Raw genomic sequence first — 26115 nt, 5'->3', positions numbered from 1 at the left:
CCGTGTGTTATTCATTTTAATGAGTGCAAGTCATGGTACTAAGGGCCAAAAACAGCGTGCTGATAATCTACAGTTAAGCTCTTTTCAACTCCATACAAATCTCCCTTTTGGCTTGTGCATGGAACTTGGCAGCTCTGTTTTTAGCACTGTTCACATTTGGCTTACTCCATCCCTCAGAAGTGGCATATGAGCACTTTATCAGTTTATTTCATATTTTAAGATGCATATCAGCATTGTGTACTAGCACTTGACAGAGATAATAAATACTTCCCACCCCTCACTCCCCATCTACTGACTATATCTGAATAATCTACAGAAGTAGATAAAAAGGATAAATAGAGAAATTCTAGGGATTACAAAGAAGAAAATGTGAATCCAGATCATCTACACACAAAATATTGTAACCAGGGTTGGAGATGAATATTAAAAGGTAACCCAGAACAAAAATGGTAGGACACAGGCATGAGGAGCTAACTAGCCCAGCCATTTGCAGTAATTATGATTCTCATCTGCCTACTGAAAGGGTCAGCAAGTCTACTGACTATGTTACCAGCTGTTCACTTTTTCTGGTCTGTCTTCCATGTTCTCAGTAGTCTTAGTGGGTCCTCGTAGGTCCTCCCTACATTGTCCTGATCCTGAACACAGCCCATTTATCAAACACTGGTCCATCCACCTGCCTTCCTGGCCACAGTTCTGACATCAGCACCACGCACATGTATTTGATGTCTCTTCAGTACTGTTTATTGGAAAACTTAACTCTTTACTGACAGTTTTTAATTGCCTTTTTTTCCAGTAGTGATAAAAATGTTCAGTTTTATGGTGGGTCAATTTTCAGGTATATGTATATTTGGAAAGTGAATTGCCTATAGAATTAAAGATCCTCATGAGTGAAAAGTTCCTATCAAAATGTTTTCAAATATAATAATGTAGATAGCCTGAGTCCATGAGCCATATAATGTAACTATGGAAAGGATAGAAACTTCCAGAATAACTAGACCAGAAACTAGAAATAAAGATTTTAAAAATATGTCACATTTAAAATATTTCAATGTAATCATATATATATAATTTCTAAATAGATATAATTCAGTGTCTAAATTACCTTTTTAGCAGTTATGGTGATTATGAGTGTCATACAATTTGAATTTACTATTGGGAGAATACTACGTAACTATTAGTGAGAAATTATATTTAAGTTTTTCAATAACAGATGCAAAGTCAGACTCAAAAAATTTTCATTTCAGAGAACATTGTGTTATATCATTTAAAAAATGATTCGAATTTATTATTACATAAAGGCAAAGGGTAAGAGCTAAATGGTTGATTGGGAAAGGAAGTACAGATATATTAACAAAATAGAATGAGAAAATGAACCTTAGGTTTATCATCAGATTATAACTGTGTTTAAAATTTGCTCTTTTGTGTAAAAATCCTTGAGTTGAATTTAACTTTTGAGAGATTTTTAGAAATATTATTATAAAGATTAAAACCCTAGCCATTTTGCTAAATCATTGGTTTACTTTATATGTTATGAATTAGCAGATCAAAAATCCAAGTATTTTAAGTAGAAACAGAAAAGCATTTTCACATGTGTGTATATGCATGATTTGCCTTACTGTACTTAATTTCTGGCGTGGGTGAGTATTTATAAATAATTGTCTTGATCATTACATTTGTTATAATTAAACAATGTAGCCCATCAGTAGTAGTAATCATGAGATAATTGTATCACTGGTATAATTAGCAGGTATAGAACATAGCCAAGTATCTCTAAGGCCTTACAGTGTGATTATGATGTAATGAGTATACCCTGTAGGTTGCCTGATTTCCATTATAAAATGTGTACATTTTTGGAAGGAACTTGTTTTAAAATGAACTTTTTGTTTTATGAAATATACATTAATACTCATACTTTTGATAGTCAATCAAGTTAACATATGGTTCAGTAGTTGACTTTTTTTCTGTATTACATAGTCTGTTGTTTCTTTCTACACTGTATCTCTGTCAATATCCAATGATATAAAGATATATGAAACTTTAATTAGGAATTCAGATGTCTTATCCAAATATTTAAGAATTTGTAAAGATTCAAATTCAACAGAGGAACAACATACTAAAGAGTAACTGAGTTCTTTGGCATTTCAGCTATATAGTTCTGCTCCAAAAACAGATAGACACTATTTTTGAATAGCTAGAATGTCATAACATGTTCTCATTTTTTCTACCAAGCCAGATGGGCCATATATCAGAAAAAAAGTAAATAATATTGATGGCTTTTGTTGTTATATCTTTTTATTATTTCTTGTCCTATCACTTTCTTAGATTTTCCTGATTTAGAAGCTGATTTCCCCCCATCTGAATCAGATGACCAGTTGGCTTACTGGACATTGCTTTTGTATATCTTTGAATGATATTCTTACAAGGTCAAAGACTTGCTGGATACAATGGGGATCACTGAAAATGAAGACAAGTGCTTTCTTTTGTAAATGATGGTTTCTGTTCAAGATGTCAGAGGCATGTAAACCCTAGTACTAACCACAGGCTTACATCTGTGTCCTCCCCAGTGCAACAGTGACTATGTGCCTGTGTGTGGTTCCAATGGGGAGAGCTATCAGAATGAGTGTTATCTGCGGCAGGCTGCGTGCAAACAGCAGAGTGAGATACTGGTGGTGTCTGAAGGATCCTGTGCCACAGGTATGTATGTGATCTTGATGACTCCTGAAAACCTTTGGAATGGATTCTGAATCCAAAAACCATGTCTTGCTTTTCCTGTTATGTCCTGTTTATTATTATCCAGATAAATAATTCAGACTATATATTGGCTAGACAAGCCTCTTATATTTTTGTATCAAGCAAGCATTATTCCTATTCTATGTCTCTTTACATTTCAAGTTATTTCTGGAAGAAAGATAAATCTACCATAAGGATGTTGGTAGATTTTAATACAGATACTATTTAATGAAGTACAGACATTGAATAACAATTAGAAATCTAGATTGACTGCTCAGTTGCCAAATATATAGAAAGTAATCTATGCAGGAATGAATTTTGTTTGTTTGATCGTTTATAACAATAGGATTGTTTGCTGGAGGACAGGCAGTTTGCAGATTTGGATTTGAAGGTTAAGATGTGCCTAATCTTACCAGCTCTACAAAATGCTGTTCTTAACACTGAGCAGATTACATTGAAGAATATATTGGGGATGAACATGACTTCTAAAGACATCTGTCCTTTCTACAACCACAAATGAGCCTGGGATCCCACACAACTTTTTAGTCATACTGTACCAAGAATGCTCCAAAGAAAGTAAGGACTAAGAGCACCTTCTTGTGCTCTTTAGTTTTTCAGGTTTTCCTTCTGCGTACAATGGTTATTAGAGCTGAATAGTATTACAGGAAGAGAGAAAAAACAAGAAGAATAAAGCCCAACTTGATAAACCAGTGCTATAAAATGAAGCTGCATTTTCAGGTTAGGCTTGACATTAAAATCACATATATTAAAGAAACTTTAGTATCCTTTGAAATTTATTCCTAATGGCAAATAAGCATCTTTCTGTGAGTCATAATTTCAGAGGAATCTGATGATACAAGCATATTTAAGAAAAATAATAATTATATATTATTATTATCATTAAAATGATATATCCTTTTTTCTTCAAAAAAGGAAATATAGAATAATGTCAAGAAAGGTCTATTTTATTGAAAAGTCCCTCTTAGATAACACTATGGAATTATATTAAAGATCATGTGTATGGTGGCTGGAGCAGAGTGGTAAATGAGCAAAGAAACAGTCTCATATTCTTTAAAAAAGATTATCTTAGGCCTATTGATTGTTAGTAGTTGATAATACTGTTCCAGTTTGCACTGGTAACTACCAAAGTTTCTAAAAATTAGCAGAAAAGAAAGGTATTGTGAACAATGACGTAGACTCTTAGCTTCTAGTTTTTAAGTAGTTTTTTCTCCTATTTGATTCTTTGACAATGTGGATGTCCTTCCTGCAAGGGTGATTGAGAGGCAGGTTGAATTGGTGCACCATTTTCTTGTTTGCTGGAGCTAATAGATCATTGCCACTTGGACCATCTTTCTCAGTAGGAAAAGAGGAGGGCCACCATGCTACTCAGTACTATAGTAAGCATGGGGAAAATAGAAAGACAAGGAGCAAACTATAAAAAATCAATCCATCATAGCTACTGAAAAATGACACTTTAGGACAAATGGAATAGGAAAAAAAAGGAACCTCTTAGTCTCAGAACCAGGAATATGTAGGCAAATACTAGAGTACTAAGGAACAGATTTACTCATTCAAAATCACATAGGATATCTGTCTGTCTCTGACAATAGGCAATGAAGATCAGTGGATAGTCATAATAAGCAGTCATGGAGTTATGGTTTGGTTAACAATGTTGGGTAGCAAAATCTCTGTTGCTTACTTGCCAACCTCCAAGTTTTTGTCAGCACATGCAATCACGTTCTTTTGATTCATTCAGTTATTCAGTTCTAGTCCGTAATTTATTGGTTATACTATGAAAATACTTAACCAAGTAGAACATTGAATTACAATTAAGTAACCCATCCCTAGCTTATTCACAGACTTAAATTTCTACAGGATTTAATTAGTAAATCGGTCTTGCTGAATGCATCTTCCATTGACGTGTAAATCTAAAAGAGTTTTGATCTGAATAATGATGGAGGGACCAAAGTAATTTTGATTAACCAGGTCTGACTAAATAAACTGGAGTTCTGACTTTTGATCTAAAAGAGATTCTTATTTTCTTCATAGATTTTGCAGTTTTTAATGCTGTTTGACATTGAATGGAGATGGCAAGTTGTGGTTTCTAAGAATAAAAGGCAGTAGTAGATTTATATTGATACTAAAATATAAAAATATAAACATAAAACTTATATTAAAAATAACTTTATATTTATTATATTACATTGAATTTACAACTCATTTTTTATCTGGAAAATGTTTTCCTATTGAGCAGTTTGCTCAATAGCCTCACTGTCAGTTTCTCTTTTTTGCGTTATAAGAAATGTTTTGACTAAGAGTCTAGATTCAGGTCCAATAACATGGCTTCTTTTCTTAGGTTTCTCTTTCACTAATAAGGCTTTAGTAGGCTACTTGTCTCTGATTTGCCAAGATGAATCATTTTATAGCAAGCAAAGAACCATTAAAGCTTCCCATCAGGATTTTATAATGATGCCTTGACTTGTTGTTATTATTCACTTGCTGAGTCCTGTCTGATTCCTTGTGACCCCATGGACTGCAGCGTTCCGGGCTTCCCTGTCCTTCACTATCTCCCAGAATATGCTCAGACTCAGTGTCCATTGAGTCAGTGATACCATCGAACCATCTCATCCTCTGTCAATCCCCTTCTCTTCTTTGCCCTAAATCTTTTCAGCATTAGGGTCTTTTCCAGTGAGTCAGCCGGAGCTTGAGCTTTAACATCAGTCTTTCCAATGAATATTCAGGACTGATTTCTTTTAGGATTCGCTGGTTGGATCTTCTTGTTATCCACGTGACTCTCAAGAGTCCTCTCCAGCATCACAGTTTGAAAGCACCAATTCTTTGGCACTCAGTTGCTTTATGGTCCAACTTGCACATCTGTAAATGACTACTGGAAAAATCATAACTTTGATTATATGAACTTTTATTGGCAGAGTGATGTTTCTGATTTTTAATACACTGTCTAGGTTTGTCATAGCTATTCTTCCAAGGAACAAGCATCTTTTAATTTTGTGGATGCAGTCACCATATGCAGTGAATTTGGAGCCCAAGAAAATAAAGTCTGTCACTGTTTCCATTGTTTCCCCATCTATTTGTCATGAAGTGATAGGACCGGGTGCCATGATCTTAGTTTTTATTTTTTTAAAATGATGAGTTTTAAGCCAGCTTTTTCACTCTCCTCTTATACTTTCATGAAGAGGCTCTTTAGTTCCTCTTCACTTTCTGCCATTAGAGTGGTATCATCTGTTTATTTGAGGTTATTGATATTTCTCCCGGCAATCTTGGTTCCAGCTTGTGAGTCATCTAACCTGGCATTTCACATAATACACTTTGCAAACTGACAATATACAGCTTTGACATACTCTTTTCCCAGTTTGGAACCAGTTTATTATTCCATGTCCAGTTTTATCTGTTGCTTTTTGACCTGCGTACAGGTTTCGCAGGAGGCAAGTAAGTGGTCTGGTATTCCCATCTCTTGAAGAATATTTCAGTTTGTTGTGATCCACATAGTCAAAGGCTTTAGTGTAGTCTATGAAGCAGAAGTAGATGTTTTTTCTGGAATCCCCTTGCTTTTTCTATGATGCAGCAAATGTTGGCGATTTGACCTCTGGTTCCTCTGCCTTTTCTAGCACCAGCTTGAACATCTGGAATTTTTTGGTTCACGTACTGTTGGAGCCTAACTTGAAGGATTTTGAGCATTACTTTGCTAGCATGTGAAATGAATGCAATTGTATGGTAGTTTGAGCATCATTTAGAGTTGCCTTTCTTTGGGGTTAGATTGAAAACTGACCTGTTCCAGTCCTCTAGCCATTGCTGAGTTTTGCAAATTTACTGACATGAATGCAGCACTCTAACAGCATCATCTTTTAGGATTTGAAATAGCTCAGCTGGAATTCCATCACCTTCACTAGCTTTGTTTGTAGTAAAGTTTCCTAAGGCCCACTTGACTTCACTTAAGGCCATGATTTAAGTGACCATTTTTTTTTTTTTCAGTCTATTCCTGTGTCTTCACTAGCTACTTAATTTGGCTCAAATAAAACACAAATGTTCTTAAGGATCATGCCCCTTGAATTTTTAGAAACATACATGGGTAATACAAGCCAAAATACTACTGCCATTTTTCTTGATTTTCTCCAGCTATTTAATAGAAAACATATAGATGAATAGCTAAGATGTTCACTCAAAATTTTAATTATTATGTTCCAGACATAGTGATAAGCATTTAAAATGTGCCATTGTGCAGTTATCCTCAAAGTAGTCCAGTAGGATAGACATTACCCATTGATTAGAGGACCAGTAAGCTTAGAATGGTTGAATAATATTCCTAATGCTATCCAATGAGTATGTTTGGAGTTTGGAATCCATAAGCTTTTATGCATTTCCTCTTAGGTGTATTATATAAATGTAGGGAGCTGAATAAGACATGGTTCTTAATTTAAAGATGTTTACACTCTTAGTGGAAAGGAATAAGAAGCTATATACATGTAACTAAAACAAAGGTAGAATGTATAAATGCTACAATAATACAACCTGTTATTAACTTCTGATGATTTTATAGGTAATTTTATAACTTAAGCTTTCAAAATAATTCAAATAAAGTCAGTTAAAATTCTAGCTGTGAAAAGATACAAAAAGTAGACTTTACCAACTTTGACCATTCAAGCACTGTTCCATCCAAAAGTGACTGTTCTGTGACATAGGACTCAGTTCAGTTGACAGGACTATCTTCCTGCTGTTGAGATGAATGCATCAGCCTTTTTCCCTCTGTTCTCTTAAACCAGTCAAATTGAATAATTAGAATCCTTATTTGAGTCTACATTTACCAAGAATGGTTTTAATTATGAATTTTTTTTTACCAATTAACTTGCCTTTAAGGGAAGGATAGCCTGACCCAAAGACTTTCTCCTTAGTCATGTAAGCAGTTAATGACTTGAGGCTTTGATTTAATAAAATGTTAAATCTTATGAATATGTTAGTCTGGGTATCCACCAAGGCTGACAATTCAAAACAGCTGCTCCTTCATGACAGTGCTAATGTCTAACATAATGACAAGGAGAATTATTAGTGAGGCATTCATTCTTCCTGTGTCAGTCTTCTATAGATTTTCATACATCATGCCTCTTTCTATGAGTGCTTTTCAATAAAGTATCATCGAGGCAAACAAGTAGTATTTTATTTTAATTGGTCTAAAACAACAAACACAAATTCATAGACATGGCATTTGATATGGCTCTTGAACTCTGGCTGAGAATTCAATGTAAAATGAAGGCCAGTCAGACAAAGAATACCAGTATTAATATACCAATATTAGTCTTATTTCCCATTATTAACATTAAAAATACATACCCAAATGTATTTAGAATGGAAGGAAGTGGGGGGAGGCAGAAGGAAGGTGATGTCTCCACTTAACAGGTAGAAGCAAATGGAGACTCAGTGATTTTGACTCCAACTAACCAGGCCATCCTAAAGGAGATCAGTCCTGGGTGTTCACTGGAAGGACTGATGCTGAAGCTGAAACTCCAAAACTTTGGCCACCTCATGCGAAGAGCTGACTCATTGGAAAAAACTCTGATGCTTGGAGGGATTGGGGGCAGGAGGAGAAGGGGACAACAGAGAATGAGATGGCTGGATGGCATCACAGACTCGATGGACATGAGTCTGAGTGAACCCAGGGAGTTGGTGATGGACAGGGAGGCCTGGCGTGCTGTGATTCGCAAAGAGTCAGACACGACTGAGCGACTGAACTGAACTGAAGAAACTGAGTGTTTCTGGGAAATGAGTTGTCAGAAATTGACAACTTTCCCAAGTTGTAGTTATGTGAGAGGGAGGGGAAAGGACTGGAGGAAAAGGAAGGCAGAGAGAGGTTATTGTCTTCTCTGCCAACATCACCTAGGGTATAGCCAATTTTAATCACAAACGCAAACCTGAAGCTCACCCTTTTGAATTTCAAAAATAGTAGATGCTGTTTATACAGATAGACTCTTCCAGAGTTGTGGTATTTGGAAAACGTATTAGCTCTTATATAAAAAGATATTCATCTTTAAACTGTTTTTCCCTTTGTAATGCAATGTACAAGAATATAAGCCTTAATTATGAGTATTCACAAGTCTTAGATTACTTAATTTCTAAATCTCACTGATTGTTATAAGCATCTTGTTTTTAATTTTTTTGTTAATGGCACCATATTCATCTTGACTAAAATAAAAATGAAAATTTTTATATAGTCAAGTTTGAGAATTAATTCCAAAGCTGAATAATACATTGTTCATGAAATTTAAGATGAAAATAATAGAGAATTGATTTTATAAGCTATATTACAGATATTAAACTGCATTGATATGAATGTTTTTCAAGTTAAATGTTAGTAATTTTTCAATTATATTAATATATAATGGAGAAAGCATTTATTTTAAATTTATTTGGGATTTAATTTAAAAGTTCATAAATATTCTTTGAGTATGTTTTTTAAGCTAAAACAAATTACTTCCTTTTTTCCTCCCAGATGCAGGATCAGGATCCGGAGATGGAGGTAGGAGTCGCCTTTTTATATATTGAAAGGTTTCTATGTGGATGTTACTCGTGGATATTTACTTATGTATTTGTCATTGCGTATATCTAAGACCAATTCGCATTTTGCATCTTAGGAAAGGGAAAACTAAAAACAAAATCATTCTTCTTATTAAATAAATGTATATACCATATAAATTATTTGATATATTTATGAATCATACTTAAGAACTTTTTCCATCTAATATTCCTATTCATTTGTATATCTGTGTTTGAATTAACTTTGAGATAAACCTGCATAACAGAACTTCATAATAAGCCTCCAAGCATATTTGGCAGGACAGAAAACTCCTAGAAAATAATTTAAATGTTTTTTTAATACATAATTACAAAATATTGATACTAATATTGATAGCTATTATGTAAACAGGAACATAATTATCAAATTAATAGTTTGAAACTGAAGGAGCTTTAGTTCATTAAAGAAAAATAAAAAAGATAAATTTAAGCCAGTGAAAATAAGATCGTGTCTTTACTTCTTTGATTAAATTAATCTATAGTTATTTTTACTAACACAAGATATATGTTTTCATGATTTAGTTGTGTTTAAAGAAGTATATAAGAGATAGGCAGAAACTTTCAAAATTTTATATGATATACTTACTGCCAATTAAGATTCTACTTATGGATTGAACCTTCATTGAAAATTTCCCAAAATGCTTTTCCAGTCAAAATGCAAGCAAAATGCTATCTTTATTTACAACAAGAAAAAATAGAAACAACTAAATGTAATTTCAACAAGAATACTGAAAAGAGAATGAATAAAAACATAAACATTCTCTCAGGACCTTGCTTAAGTTATATAAAATGATTAAATGCATATTTCTATTAAACTTTAGTTTTAATGAAGAATTTGATTAAAGATGAGGACAGAAGGTGGAGTCAGGAAAGTCCAATTCTACTGCTTACCTTATCTGGTTTGGGCAACAAGTTAGAGATTTATCAAGTCAAAGGCTTAACTAGTTCAAATAAGCAACACACAGAGAATAAAATTCGAGCAGCATATTGGAGCACAGTTTTTTTCATAAAGACTGAAATTGAATAGGAGTCATGATTCAGTACCAGGAGAGTATAAATATCTTTCCATATCACATGACATTAGACAGTCATTTGATGTTAAGATAATCTTACTATTTCTAAGAAATTATTTTTTCCTCTGGCTAATTAATATAATATTCCTAAGAAAGCTTCCCTGCAAGTTTTGCAAAGATGAGCTTCTAAGATCAAGCAAACTTTAAAGAGAAAAAGGAAAAAAGTTTTTTGAGTAGATATTTCACTATCAGAATACTAAGAAATCCGTCAGTTTGTTAAAATGTCAGTTTTGGAAGGGAGCAGTTCTATGAAAGATTTCCTGGCTATTTAGTTTTACGTGTAGAGTACTTAATTTGAAAGATATTGTATTGTTTCAACTGTTCCACTTTTCACACGTCTTATTAATTTTTTGGCATCTTTAAAAAAAACCACAGAATTATCTTCATTGCTTCTTTTGTTAGAGCACCATGGTATACTTTTTTCTAGTTGAGTCTTTTCCTCATGTCATACCTCATCATTTTTTTCAATAGTAAGGTGTAGTGGGTATATCAGATAACTAGTTGCCGGTTTTTCCTTCATTGTATTTAGCACATGCAATTGACTGTAAAGTCAACCTCACTCTTCCTTGTTGAATTTTAGACTGAAATATTAGGTTCATTATTTTTTCCTATGATCTGTATAAGGTGATTTTTTAAAGGAATTCACTTTAATTTCATAAAGAAGACATTTATAACTTATTGTTTTTTCTCCTTTTAAAAAATTTCTCTTCCTTTTAATTATATGTGCTTTATATTAACTTGGAGGAAAAATAAACAAAACAACTTCTTAAGAGATAATTGCTTTGGGAAGAAAATAAAAGCATATAACCCATTTAATTCTGAGCTGTATTCTTTATAAAGAGTTGTTTTTCTGAAAGTTGTGGTTAATGAGTATTTACTCCTAGCTGTTTCTTTTATTTTTAGTCAGAGACTCAAAAATTTTTGTTTTGTTTTGTTTTTGCTGAATTTATTTTCTCTAGTCTATGTGTTCTTTGCTCTGAAATACTAGTGGTTTTAATTTTCCATATTTTTTTTAACTTTAGTACAAAATGATAGAAAGCTTAATAACGAGAACCTAAAAGCATAGTTTAGAGTGACCTGCACAATTCTAGTTCACATGTCGATTGGATTATATGGAAAATATATTTGACTTGCTACCTCTGCTATATAAAGGATGGACTTGCTCCATATTCTGACCGAGTTCCTGTTACCAAGATATCTAGAAGAGCCAGAGTCAGTTCCCTTTGAATTAACCAGAAGTGATTGAATTACCTATTATTGTTTGGTTAATCCAACAGTCCTAGTTAGTGATTGTCCTAACTAGTCTCTATAGGATATATTCTCAATAATGTGTATTTGGTTAATAATCAAGGCATCTTTGCAAGCACTTTGGATAGTTAATGGTTATTTTTCTAACTTCTTTTAACAAAAGTTAATATACTTCCCAAATGTAGTACATTGATCTGAATAGTGAAGTGAACAATTTTATTTGGAAAACACATATGTGTGACTATCATAAATGATATGGTTAAATCAAATCCAAATCCAAAAACTTTATAAATACATAAGGTTTTACTTTTTAGATTGTCCTACATTCTTAAGTGAAAAGTGAAGTTGCTCAGTCGTGTCTGACTCTTTGCGACCCCGTGGACTATAGCCCACAGGCTCCATGGGATTCTCCAGGCAAGAATACTGGAGTGGGTTGCCACATCCTTCTCCAGGGATCTTCCCAACCCAGGGATCGAACCCAGGTCTCCCTCATTGCAGGCAGACGCTTTAACCTCTGAGCCACCAGGAAGGTCCCCGTTCTACATTCTTAAACAAATAAATGTTAGCATTGAATATTAGACCTGATTTTTTAAAATTAAGTTTAACTTATTTGCACAAGGGTATATCTATCATTTATTGCACTTGAGGAAACATTTTTACCGTATAAAAGGGATCTAAATGTTTCATAAAATTTATGCTAACTTGTTTTTGTATGTTTTATAGAAGGTTTAACTATCTTTAACTATTAATCTGTTTATTTATTAAGGAAATATTAATATAAAGAATTTGAGTGAAAGACCAGTTGTTTATGGAATTCTCTGTTTTCAAGCAAAAATGTTTACTTGAAAAGGCATCTTCATCAAATAACCTTTTGGATAGACTCATACTTAAAAAAAAAATTCAGGTTAAACTATAATTAGCTATATATGTGTCTAATAGAAAGGTAATATGTAGTAGAGTGGGGACAAAATCCCAAAGAATTTCAAAAAGTAGTAAAAAGAAAGGGGTTGGTGTTTCAAGTACTTATATATATGGAGATAGTGTTGTAAATAAGAAAACGGGTGTGTGTAGGAGGGATAATAACATCTTCTCCACCCACGGACTTCCTTAAGCACCAAACACTGCAATGTGAAAGAATCTAGGGCTGTGTGGGTGGTTAAGGGATAATTTTTAACACCTGCTTTTATTTCACAGTCTTTCAGTCATATTATAAGATAAGACCATGAATATTTTCCATTAAGCTTAACATATATTTCTGGATTAACTAGACTTCTGACAGATTCCTAAAAACAAAAACAAGTCCTGTAAAATAAAAAGCATATTTTAACTATTAAAAGAATAATAAACATATTATCCTGCTAAAAGTCTGGAAGAATTCATGATTAAATTTTAATAACATCTTATGGGAAGTTGTATGATAATGTCTATAGAAACAAAATGTCTCTAAGATATACAATATAGATGCAATGGGTATATTTTTAACTCATGAGATAAAATGAAGCTCTGGGGCTTCATACAACTTATACAGTTATATACTTTTAAGAGGATTCTTTAATAATTTAATCAAGAGATTAATGTCAGATATGTACAGCAACATATCAAATTAAATTTATATCCATTAGTTGTATAAAGTCTGATTTTTGTTTTAATAATCCAGATAATGGCTATTATGATGACTTTAATGCACAAAATCAGTTATGCTGTGTTTTATTTAATGCAAAATTGTCTTATGCAGATTATCTTTGTATAATTTTACTTGGATGTACAAAATTAAGATATTTATTTTGTATATACTTTGGCTAGAACAAGAAATATTTACATCGCAACAAACTGTAGACCCTAGGCTGTTTCTGATCATGTAGATTGCTAAAAACAGTGTTGTAACAATTTTGAGAACTGAAAATTTATTTTTAAAAAATTCTTAGATTTCTAATGTGGATTTGATGATATTCATGAATTACACTGAATTGAACAAGCCTCCTATCAGCTGGGGACCATGACAAGGTTTCTGGAGTTCTAAAGCTGAATATGACATAGTTCTTTATACTCAAGGAGATTCACATGTAAATTCTTTTCTTAGCAAGCAATGGGAAAATTATGGTTCTAATTATCAAAAGAGAAATAATCCCCTGTAGAAATAAAATGTTAAGTATACTGTAAATAACAAGGAACTGAATGTTCATTCCATAAAATATTCTTATATCAGGTTAAGTAATTTTTTCTCCCACGTTGCTATACCAGTTCCCTTTTTTGATCTCAATCTGTACCTCTCCACCTTATTGTCACAGTCAAGTTCTGGCAAACACAGTGTGCCTTGCCATGTGTTTTCTCCACTGGGTACACATTATAGCCAAAGTCTGACAGGCATCAGTTGTCAGCAACCTCATCTGGAATACCGATTAATTTAAAAATTCTACCCTGTACACAAAGTTTGAGATTTTTCCATGGCAATACATACAAGGAGGAAGCAGAAACTGCCCTTGCTTTTGCTATTCTACACCTTAGAGCTGTTGTTCTGCCTGGAGATGAGTTTATAGACATCTGAACCACAGATGAAATATATCTCAGGTTTTCATGGAGTGGAATCCATTTTGCTTCCTCTATAGCTCAAAGAAAACCAATATTGTGATGGAGTGATGAAATAGAGGGTAGGATGAATGAAGATAGTGGATAACGAAAATGAAAAAACAAAACAAGCAAACAAAAGGAGGGAAACAAAGTGAGAATGATGGAAAATGAAAAGGGAGAACAAAACTTTGTTACCAACATACCTTCACACATGACTACCATCTTAAAAATAAAAATAACTTTTTTTTTTAGTAGAATGATAATAACTGACTGAATTTCCAGAGAAGATTGCTTGGGGATGTGAAATGGATACCACAAACATTTTCTTTTTCTGAATCACTTATATGGATTTCTAAAAACTGTATCTAGAAAGTAAATGTAATCATTATGTACAGTTTGATAGACATGGCTTTGGGCTAAGAATCAGGAGATTTGTATTCTAAATTTTTAATTGGCTTAAAGGATGCCTATTTGAGTTTAGTTGCAAGCTCCTTGGAGATTCATTTCTTTTATTGGTAAAGGAGAATAGTATCTGCTTATAGGAAAAGATGATTATAATAAACTAATGCAAAGGACTTTGGATTCCAAAAAATGAAATGAAAAGAATTCATATTAACTTTGTTCTTTTTTCCCATTTAAAAATATAATTTCTCTGAAGGGTTTAATTGAAATTTGCATCTTTGAATTAGTAAGTTTTAAGTTCATGGTCTAAAATATTGATGCTGAGATAATAACAACTCTACAAATCCAATCACAGTTTTCAGTATTTAGAGGAGATAGCTAGCTTTGCACTTTGAAGGGGAGTGAAATCATAGTTTTGATAATGGAGGAACTGCAGTTCTATATGACAGGTAAGAAATAAGGAACAGTGTTTTAAAAATTCAAAACAGTCAGTTCAATTCAGTTCACTTGCTCAGTCACGTCCAACTCTTTGTGACCCCATGGACTACAGCATGCCAGGCTTCCCTGTCCATCATCAACTCCCTGAGTTTACTCAAGCTCATGTCCATCCAGTCAGTAATGCCATCCAACCATCTCATCCTCTGTCAACCCCTTCTCTTCCTGCCTTCAACCCTTCCCAGCATCAGGGTCTCTTCCAATGAGTTAAATCTTCGCATCAGGTGGCCAAATATTGGTGCTTCAGCTTTAGCATCAGTCCTTCCAATGAATATTCAGGACTGATTTCCTTTAGGATGGATGGGTTGGATCTCCTTGCAGTCCAAGAAACTCTCAAGAGTCTTCTCCAACACCACAGTTCAAAAGCATTCATTCTTCGGCACTTAGCTTTCTTTGTGATTCAACTCTCACGTCCATAATGATTACTGGAAAAAACATAGCATTGACTAGTTGGACCTTTGTCAGCAAAGTAATGTCTCTGCTTTTTAATATGCTGTCTATGTTGGTCATAGCTTTTCTTCCAAGGAGCAAGTGTCCTTTAATTTCATGGCTGCAGTCACCATCTGCAGTGATTTTGGAGCCCAAGAAAATAAAGTCTCTCACTGTTTTCATTCTTTCCCCATCTATTTGCCATGAAGTGATGGGACCAGATGCCATGATCTTTGTTTTATGAATGTTGAGTTTTAAGCCAACTTTTGCACTCTCCTCTTTCACTTTCATCAAGAGGCACTTTAGTTCCTCTTTGTTTTCTGCCATAAAGGTGGTATCATCTGCATATCTGAGGTTATTGATATTTTTCCTGGCAATCTTGATTTCAGCTTGTACTTCATCCAGCCAGGCATTTCACATGATGTACTCTGCATTGAAGCTAAATAAGCAGGATGACAATATACAACCTTGACGTACTCCTTTCCAATTTGGAACATTTGTTGTTCCATGTCCAGTTCTAATTATTGCTTTTTGACCTGCATACAGATTTCTCAGGAAGCAGGTAAAGTGGTCTGGTATTCCCATCTCTGTAAGAATTTTCCACAGTTTGATGTGATCCACACAGTCAAAGAGTGTAGCATAGTCAATGAAGCAGAAGTAGGTATTTTTCTGGAACTCTCTTGCATTTTCTATGATCCAGTGGGTGATCAAGACAGTAAATAAGTCTTAAGATTACAATGGTAGTCAGTTGCCTCTGTAGAAATCCCAAAAAGAAGAAATGGGAGGAATTCACAATATGATGGATTCGGTATACTCACAAGGAAGAATTTTCATTAGGATGCTAAGCATTGCAAAGTTTTTCTAAGTGGATTTGAACTTTTAGAAAGAGATTCTTTTAAAGTAGATGGAAATACTTTATTATAGTTCAACTGGATGCCAGAGCATGAATTAGATAAATCCATAAGGATACCTAACTCAGGTATAATTGTTTGTAAAATGCCCCATGGTTTATAAAAAGCACTAATTCATTTAATCACAGTAGCAACCTTTGGATATGTGGAAGATAATTAGAAAAAAAAAAATAGCATTTTACCCACAATGCCAGCAACAGTACATTATGTTAACTAAGCCAGTCCTTGAATTTCAAGAAGAAAGGAAACTATAGTCTACAAAGTACCCTACCTCTTGCAGTAGCTGTTTGCAACACCTATATCCAACAAACCCCATATTCTGTTTATATAAATCTTATCAACAATCATATGAAATTTTATTATCTCTTCTCCTTCTACCCTTCTTACTCTCATTTTCATTTCTGAAACCACCTATTCTATTCAAAGTGTTAAGTTAGTCATTCAGTTGTGTCTGACTCTTTGCAACTCTATGAACTTTAGCCCTCCAGGTTCCTCTGTCCATGGAATTCTTCAGGCAAGAATACTGAAGCGGGTAGCCAGTCCCTTCTCCAGGGGATCTTCTCGACCCAGGGATTGAACCCATTTTTCCTGCATTGCTGGCAGATTCTTTACCATCTGAGCCACAAGGGAAGCCCATTCTATTCAAAGTAGTCCTCAAACCCCTATGGATTTATGTATCATCAAGTCAATCATACGCATCAATCTATAATGGTTTGCCGTCTATTCTTCTCTATTAATTTTCCCTTCATCACCCATCCCTGGTCCTATTCCTTTTTGAAGTATTAGGTATTTGTTATACTTTAACTTGGGGGGAAAAATATAATTGTGTAAGTGGTTGCAGGAAGTGTATTCTGTGGATCTGGTCCCCATTCCACCACTTACTAGCTATGTGACCACAGGCAGGTTACTTATACAATCTATTTTAGTTTCTTCATCCATGATCCTTGCAGGGTTTCCCAAGAAGTAGAATCTGAGGTTAGATTCGTACATTCGAGTTTCACTAGTAGGGCTTTCAGAATCAGCGTCGGAAGGAAAGAAGGATGTAGGGCTGGGCAGATGGAGTAAGACTGGTGCAGTTTTAAAAAGTCACAGCAGGCGCCATAGGAGCTCTCAACATGGCATGGCCCCTCTGAGTTGTACTTAAAATTGGGTTGATGGGGCTGGGCCTTCACATCGCACCATTGATCACTGTTGATGTGGGTGAACCCCAAGGGAGTGTTACCTCGGACCAGGTGGCTCTCTTTAACTGCAGGCTAGACCTGGAGAGGGACTCTGCTGTGACCTGTCTGCATACAACATTCCCAGCAGAGAAGGGGCAAGTATGCACATTGCATCATGGCATTCTCTACAATCTGTAACATTTAAAACAAGGAACAAAACAGAATCCCTGCTCTTGCAGAACTTATTTCTTGTGAAAAGAGCCAAACAGTAAACAAATAAATAAGAAAAAAGTATAGATTGTCAAATGGTATGTAGGAAGGAAAAAGTGAGATAAGCATAGAAAGTTGCTAATGGATTTGAAGTGATCAGGAACGCGTGGACAAAGATAAGGAAGTGAAGGATCAGGATCGAGGCTTGCAAATAAGCAAGAGAAGGGCATTCCAGGAGAACTGCAATGCAAAAGCTCTGAAGGCACATAACCCCAGAAGGTCTCAGATGTTAGTTGGACTGAAGTGAGTGAGAGGATGCTTAGAGATAAGGAAGAGAGATGGAGGTGAGCCTACAGACCCTCTTGTGGGGTTTGACTCTTCCTGTGAGTGAGTTGGGAGCCATCGAGGGTCTACAGCAAAGAAAATGTTCTGATCTGACTAGTGATTTTACCAGATCTGTATTGAAAATGCGATGTGTTGAAGTAAGGGAAGAAGGAAAGACTACTGTAATTAAAAGAAAAAAGATGGGACTTGCCTGGTAGACCAGTGACTTAGGCTCTGTGCTCCCAATGCAGAAGACCGAGGTTGGGTCCTTGGTCAGGGAACTAGATCCCATATGCCACAATTGAAAAAGACCCTGCATGCCAAATAAGTAAACAAATATTTTTAAAAAGAATGGAAATATTTAAAGAAGAAAAAAGATAACATTTCTTTTACCTGCTTGTCAGTGTTCAGGAGTCTGTGATATATTCTCCACAATGTCTCTTGTCTATTCCAGATGTACCAATCTGCTACCCACCCAAAAGACGTTTGTGGTCCTTTAAGTAGATATCCTACTGTAGATATTGGGCAGTAGTCGAATCAGTTTTTTTTTTTTTTTTCTCTTAGGGTATTTTCATATTTAGGGTTTTATTTAAGATGTCCTTCTCTTGTTTTGATGCTTGTAAGCAAGCAGAACATTTCAGGCATTAGCAGACAGTATTTAATACATAGGAATCGCTCTGCATGCTGCAGTGCATGCCAAATTGCATTGACTTTTGTTTCAAATTTGGATTTGAAAATATAGCATTTTTTTAGTGTACTAGATGTACAATATGTATCGTAGCATATGATTTGCAATGTGTACTTAACAAAGAGCAATTTCATTTTCTCTGGTAAATTACACACTTGTTATAGCTTTGGGATTTAAAAAAATCCTGGAATAAATAGAAAACAATATGTTTAAATAATGTTAGCATTCTGGCTCAGTGAGTCAAACCAGAAGAATTATTCCAGTGACTTTCAGTTAGTCAACTGGTTCTGAAGATAACTTTCGTTTTGTATTACTTGCTGGGATCTCTCTCTGAGAAGAATAAAAGGAGAATTAACTGGATTTTAAGTAAAGTTGAATGGATGATTTCAAGAACTTGTTTAGCAGATGGATCATTTAAATTGGATCTATTCCTAATTAAATATTTATTTAATATAATAAATACACTTCTTTTAAACTTCTATCTCATTTTCTTTCATTTCCCAGCTGCTTTTCTCACTCCTTAATTTCATAGTTTGACTGATTGGATGATTGTTCTAAGATTACCTTCTGATGGGGAAGGCCACACGCAGAAATCTATATTAGTGGAACCAGTTAAGAGGGAACCCATTTCTAGTATAGCCTCTACAGAAAATTAATGTACTCTGCATATATTTGATCCTTGCTAAATTGAGAATTTTTGCATCATCTTGCAAGCATTGAATTGGGGTGAGAGTCATTTTAGACACACTCCAGAGACTGTAACCTTAACAGAAAGCCATGGCCTTTGGCAAGTAGAGTTTCTGACACACTGATTTAAGCGGTGGTGGTGAACATTTGGTAAAGAGACATGTTGAGCCACACAGTATCATTTCTCCTGAACACGTGGAGCTTTCTGATGCAGTTTGAGATCTAATCCTTAAGGACTGGAGAATTTACAATGGTGAAGATTTTGTTAAGTTACTCAAAAGACAACTATAATAGCAGTTTAAATGTGCTCCTCTTTGAAAGTAGGTGTTATTTTTAAATATAATTAAAGAGAAACAACTGGCAGTTTAGAGGAAAAGGGATATTAGTGGTAGTAATTATACTGTATCTTAAACAGTGGGATGCTATTAAATGGTTATACTCTGGAAACTCATGTTCTAACTACTTTTGAGGCCCATGCTGCCCAAACAACCACATTCAAGCATTGATTCAGAAAATACCTTTGACCTTTCATGAAGAGAGAGCTTCCTTACACCACACTCTGCTTTGAAATAGAATATGGCAGAGTTATAAACCCAGTTCAGTCCTATAAATCAGGACACTGTGAATTTTCTATTGTGAATAGCTCTCAGATTTCTGTGTCCAGACCCTTCACCAATCCCTTATTTCATCCCTCGTCATCTCTTGTCTATAATGTTGAAAAAATGCCTCCTAACTGTCTCCCTTTTTCCAGTCTTGTCCTAAAATTTTTCTTACTTGCACAGTCAGAATGATTTATAGAAAATACTTATCTGAGCATATCATTCTCCTGCCTACAACCCCACAATGGATGTCCATCATCCTTTGAATAAAAGTCAGTCTTTCCAGTAGGAAGTACAAAGACCTCCAGAATTGTTCCAATACCTGCCTCAGCATCCTCATCATTAATCTTCTTCACCTCAGAGCTGACAACTCCATTGTACCTTTGCAATGAGAGTAGTTCACTGAGACACAACGTCAATAGGTTTCATGCCTCTTTACTTTGCTAATGCTCTTCCCTCTTCCTAAAACCTGTCCCATGCTTTTGCCTAAATAGTATTCGTCTTCCAAAACTAAATCAAGGATCATATAATATAGGGAGATTGCCATAAATCTGCTGATTGGACTAAATACCATTCTACTTTGTATCACTAATCTGATTCATTGAAGTAGCATCTTTATGTATGTGCTTACAGCTAATTATTAATACCCTTAGATACAGACCGCAAGGCCATATGCTTAAGAGGATATTGAATCTTTGCTCAGCTGAGCTAAGGCTCTAAAACTAACAAAAAATGTGTGCTTAAATTTTGAAATGTTTCTGTTCACATTTGGTTACTGCAGTTTAAATTATTTGAAATTCTGAAATAAAAGTTAAATGTGAAGAGTTTCATATGCTAAAATAACTGTAGAATTATTTTAACTCAATAGAAAAGGTCTAAAAAAAAAAAAAAAACAGAGTAAGAGAATGATCCATGCCACTAAGAATAAGACAAGAAGATGATATTCGCAAGCCTAAAACAGCTTCAAAAATAAGCAAATGCTTATCCAAAACCTAAGGAAGTTCAAGGGAATCCAAGAGGAGCCTAACAAAAATATAGGCTACCAGCTTAAGCTCAGAGGCTTTCCTTTTGCATTTCCTTTATTTTTGAAGTGCACGGCATCTTATACTATTAATATCAATTTGTTCATTTGTGATTTGCCTCATTCTCCTAAAAGTGGTGTGCAAAGAAAAAAAATTGAAGTCATTTTAGGATTCTAGTTAGTTTGCAGGTAATTGAGTTAATTTTACCCAATGTCAATACTTTATCCCACTTCCAAATCACTTATTAAAATACCAAATGACTTTGGCCAGAGAATAAAATCATTTGGAAATCCATTTGGTACCTTCATTTAATTTGAAATTGAACTAGTGGGGGAAAAATAAAAGACTATCTTTTCCGGGAATTATAATGATTACCCCACATAAAATGTACTTTAACCATAGACTAATACTGCCTGAAGAGTAAAACACTTGATATTAATTTCTTAGAACTAGAAAAGAAAGAAAGTGAAGTCGCTCAGTCATGTCCGACTCTGCAACCCCATGGACTATAGCCTACCAGGCTCCTCTGTCCATGGGATTCTCCAGGCAAAAATACTGGAGTGGGTTGCCATTTTTTTCTCCAGAGGATTTTCCCAACCCAGGGATCAATCCCAGGACTCCTGCATTGCAGACAGACGCTTTACCCTCTGAGCCACTGGGGAAGCCCAGAGCTAGCACATTTCTTCATTAAATGGAATAAGAGAGCAGAACTCTTGTGAGCTTCAGCTTTCAGCTTACAAAACATCCAGTGGTATATGAAGAGGAAAGGGCCTTCTCCATATGATGCCATGAAGATTTTAGAGGAAATGATTTTAAAGTAAGTCGCTGTGCTATCATTAGACTGAAAGTAAAGATCCAACCAGCAGAATTTCCTAGAAGTGGGCCTGGCATGTAGTAGGTGCTTGATAAGTATTTGTGAGATTAATGCATGGATGAATGAACTGCTAGAGCAGCAGTGTGAGCTCCTGTAATAGCAATTAATTGATGCATGTGTGAACAAGGCAGCCATGCTCCCACCTCCCAGTAACTAACTATGGCCCTTGACTTACTTAGAGTAGGCATCAGAAATGCCATGAGATGTCATCTCTGAAGAAATCTGAAGAGTGATTCTATTTCTTCCACCAACTCTGAGTCACAGCTCTTCCCCACATCCCTATGCTCTTTTTTTTTTTTTCATCTGTTTTCTCCATGAATGAAACTGGAACAATATGGTAATGCTGTACTCAGATATAAGAGGAGATATTTATAGGGGATAAAAAGGAGAGTTTGGAGAAACAAGATAGGAGAGCAATCTGGTAAGAGAGAGAAGGATTTTTCAATGCAAAATGTCAGAAAAAAAGGAGAAAGCGGTGGTGTTCAATGTTTAGTCTAAAAAAGTTTTTAGTGTCCATCTAAAGGACAAAAAATGTGGAATGTTAAATAGCTTCAGACTTGGGTAGGCGGTACTATTTTTTTTTATATGTTCCAACTCTTTAATATTTCTTTCCATATTAACACATCAAATATTTACTCATTTAGTGCATTTCTTCCTCTATAGTTTCTATACCCCAACACGTACATGTTTTGAGAAGAAAATCAAGAAAAAATTGATGCAGACAAAGATTTTCCTCCTAACTCCACCACACACAAATTTTTTCTCACCCATCTAAAATAGTATTTAATGCTGCCAGAGAATATTTCATTAGGAAAAACAGATCTTGTTCTTGCCAGACAAGACAAAGGTTGAAATCAATGCTTCAGACTGCTGAGTAGGAGATCTGACAACCTGCCCTTAGCCCAGCACTTTTGCAATGTGTTTGGCAGAACTTGAATGCCTCAGGATGCTATTATACTAGAGGGTATCCAGTTAAGTAATATTGAGCAATGGAGCATAATTTGACCTATTTTGAAGAGTCACAGATAAGGTGAAGAACTTTCTCCAATTTGCCCAAGACTTTTCCAGTTTTCACGTGGAAAATCCTGCATCCCAGGATACTCCACAAAAATACAGATGCAGAAATAAGGATGATATGGCACTTGAGTCACGTAGGAAAGGCTAAGAAGTCTTATGGTTTAGAATTTTGCTAAATTTTATTTAAAAAGTATTTTAAAACAACACCTGACCATGAATCATTTTTCTTAAACAAATATATTTTAAAAATTAAAGGAGTTAGTAATTTAGGGTGCATACTTTAGGAAACTCTGCTCCAACCCCAACCATTTGTCTCTTGACCCCTGCAATCTCATTGGCAGTATGTGTTACAGGGCATATGGAGACCTGAGGGATGATCTACCAGTTGTGACTGAGTCTCCTTCTAAACCTTAGACTACATAAGCCTCAGGCTGCAAACTTAGGAGAATTTCCATATAGAAATAATTTCATCACTTCAAAATCATTCTCTTTCACAAATATTAACCTATCTTAATGCAAATATTTTAGGAGTTTCATTGTGGTGGTTGTTGTTTAGTTGCTAAGTTGTGTCTGACTCTTTAGCTACTCCAGGGACTGGAGCCCGCCAGGCTCCTCTGTCCAGGGGATTTCCCAGGGAAGAATATTGGAGTGGGTTGCCATTTCCTTCTCCAGGGGATCTTTCCGACCCAGAGATGGAACCTTTGTCTCCTGCCTGGCAGGCAGATTCTTTACCACTGAGTTACCTGGGAAGGAATTTCTACAGGAAGGTAAAAATACTGTGAAAATCTTTAAAAGATCTATATTCCAAGTTCTTTTCTTTTTTGCTATTGTATAATTCTGGATGAGTCTTGAATAGATGTTGGGAAGTATGCACAAATTAAAAAATATGTTAGTAGAAAGTTTGGAGATTGCCATTATATGACAACAGAATCATTCATGGAACTTTCCTCTGAACTTTTCTGTGTGGGACTAACCATACCTATCATAGAAGGCAATGGCACCCCACTCCAGTACTCTTGCCTGGAAAACACCATGGACGGAGGAGCCTGATGGGCTGCAGTTCCATGGGATCGTGAAGATTCAGACACGACTGAGCGACTTCACTTTCACTTTTCACTTTCATGCATTGGAGAAGGAAATGGCAACCCACTCCAGTGTTCTTGCCTGGAGAATCCCAGGGATGGCAGAGCCTGGTGGGCTGCCGTCTATGGGGTTGCACAGAGTCGGACACGACTGAAGCAACTTAGCAGCAGTAGCAGCAACCATACCTATAGAGGGGAGGAGAGAGGACAAGGAGATAAAAATGCATAGAATGAAATAGAAACCTCTACAATGTCTGGAAATGGAGAAAAATTCAGATTCAGAGTTGCTTGTTCAGTCACTCAGCTGTGTCTGACTCTGTGACCCCATGGAATGCAGCACGCCAGGTTTCCCCATCCTTCACCGTCTTCTTGAGCTTGTTCAAACTCATGTTCACTGAGTCGGTGATGCTATCCATCACCATCTCATCCTCTGTCATCCCTTTTCCCTCCTGCCTTCACTCTTTCCCAGCATCAAAGTCTTTTCTAATGAGTCAGCTCTTCGCATCAGGTGGCTAAAGCGTTGGAACTTCAGCTTCAGCATCAGTCTTTCTAATGAATATTCAGGACTGATTTCCTTTAGGATTGACTGGTTTGATCTCCTCGCTGTCCACAGGATTCTCAAGAGTCTTCTCCAAAATCACAGCTCAAAAGCATCAGTTCTTAGTTCCATTCTGTACTTCTCACCACATCACAAGCTAGGACAGGTGCCTCTTCCTGCACCAGCAAATTTGGTTAAAGAAGGCAAAGCCCATTTTAGTGATCTACAAAGGAGTAGCTGAGTGGATTCATGAAAGGGACTCTGTTATGCTGAATAATGTATTTGTTCCAACAAAACCTTAAACTTTTCTAAATTCCGGGATTTTTTTCCCTACATTTTTCTAAGTACTTTTCAGCTCTAAATATCTGAGAATTAAAAAGTATTATTTGTGACATTTCTAGCACACATTATTTACTGATAATGCTGAGAGAACATTCTTTTTAATAAAATTTCTAATTTTCATACCTCTGGGATGAGGTCAAGCAAAGAAAAAGGCTTTAGCTGCATACCACTCCCCGAGGTTACCAGAATGAAAAGGAATAGTTGGAAAAGTACGTCAAATAGTGTATTGCTTTTAGGGGCGCTGCTTTCAAATTGGGCAATTATAGAAACACTGATAGAGACACATCCCTGCTAATTTGCATATGCATAGCATTAGATGCATCCCTAAAACTCATCCAGCATATCTGTTTCAATAATTGATAAGGCTAGTATAACACTCTAAAGACTATTTTATACTGTCTTGTATTAAGATCTTACAAGGAGCAGCTACTCTGTGTTAGATCCTTTACAGCCACATAGTACATACTTGCTATAACTATTCAAGAAAGACATGTCTCCATTTTCCAATGAAGAAAATAAATGGCACACAGGTTAAAATACTTGTGCATAACCACGTAGTTGGTGGCACAGCAAGGGTTTAAACCCAGATCCCTGAAGCTCCACCATTACTCTTTCTCTTCTCCACTGTTCCCTGTGCATATATTTTAAAGTCAGAGAGTTGAAATATATGATTTTTCATATTAAAATGTATGAAACAGGTATTAATTTCATTAAAGGAAGATGTTGCTGTTAAGTAGGAATTTTGCACTAATCAGAAAAATGTGTATGCTTTTTGTTTTGTGTGACATGCCTTTGGCTTATTAGTCCTCGGTGGATACCCACACACACACACACACACACAGACACACACACACACGGAGTTTTTTTATTCAGAATATTCATTTCACTAGTATTTATTGATAATACAATACTTCCCTCTAGTTACACTATATACTCTTTTGATTTAATAACATGGCATAATATTACTATACTTTGTGACAACCATGTCTTACATGCTTGAGATACAGAAAAAAGTCACTGTTCGTGAAGCTTATTTCTAAAGGGAAGAAAAAGACATAAGCCAAGCAAATCAATAAACAGGAACATTTCAGAGAGTGATAATTTCTTTTAATAAAGTAAAACAGTGATGCAATT

At 35.3% G+C, this 26115-nt stretch overlaps 1 protein-coding gene across 1 annotated transcript in view; it reads left to right on the top strand.

Annotated features, from left to right (window-relative positions):
* Positions 1–26115, top strand: part of TMEFF2 (transmembrane protein with EGF like and two follistatin like domains 2) — a 289338-nt gene that overhangs the window by 7739 nt on the left and 255484 nt on the right. Inside the window, exons 3-4 of the mRNA XM_068968943.1 lie at positions 2565–2694; positions 9230–9256. Coding sequence (XP_068825044.1) covers positions 2565–2694; positions 9230–9256 — 157 coding nt within the window. The remainder of the gene's footprint in view (positions 1–2564; positions 2695–9229; positions 9257–26115) is intronic.

Source organism: Capricornis sumatraensis, chromosome 3, assembly GCF_032405125.1.
Source record: "Capricornis sumatraensis isolate serow.1 chromosome 3, serow.2, whole genome shotgun sequence".
Classification (NCBI taxonomy): Eukaryota; Metazoa; Chordata; class Mammalia; order Artiodactyla; family Bovidae; genus Capricornis; species Capricornis sumatraensis.
This window is presented reverse-complemented; position numbering and strand designations above follow the sequence as displayed.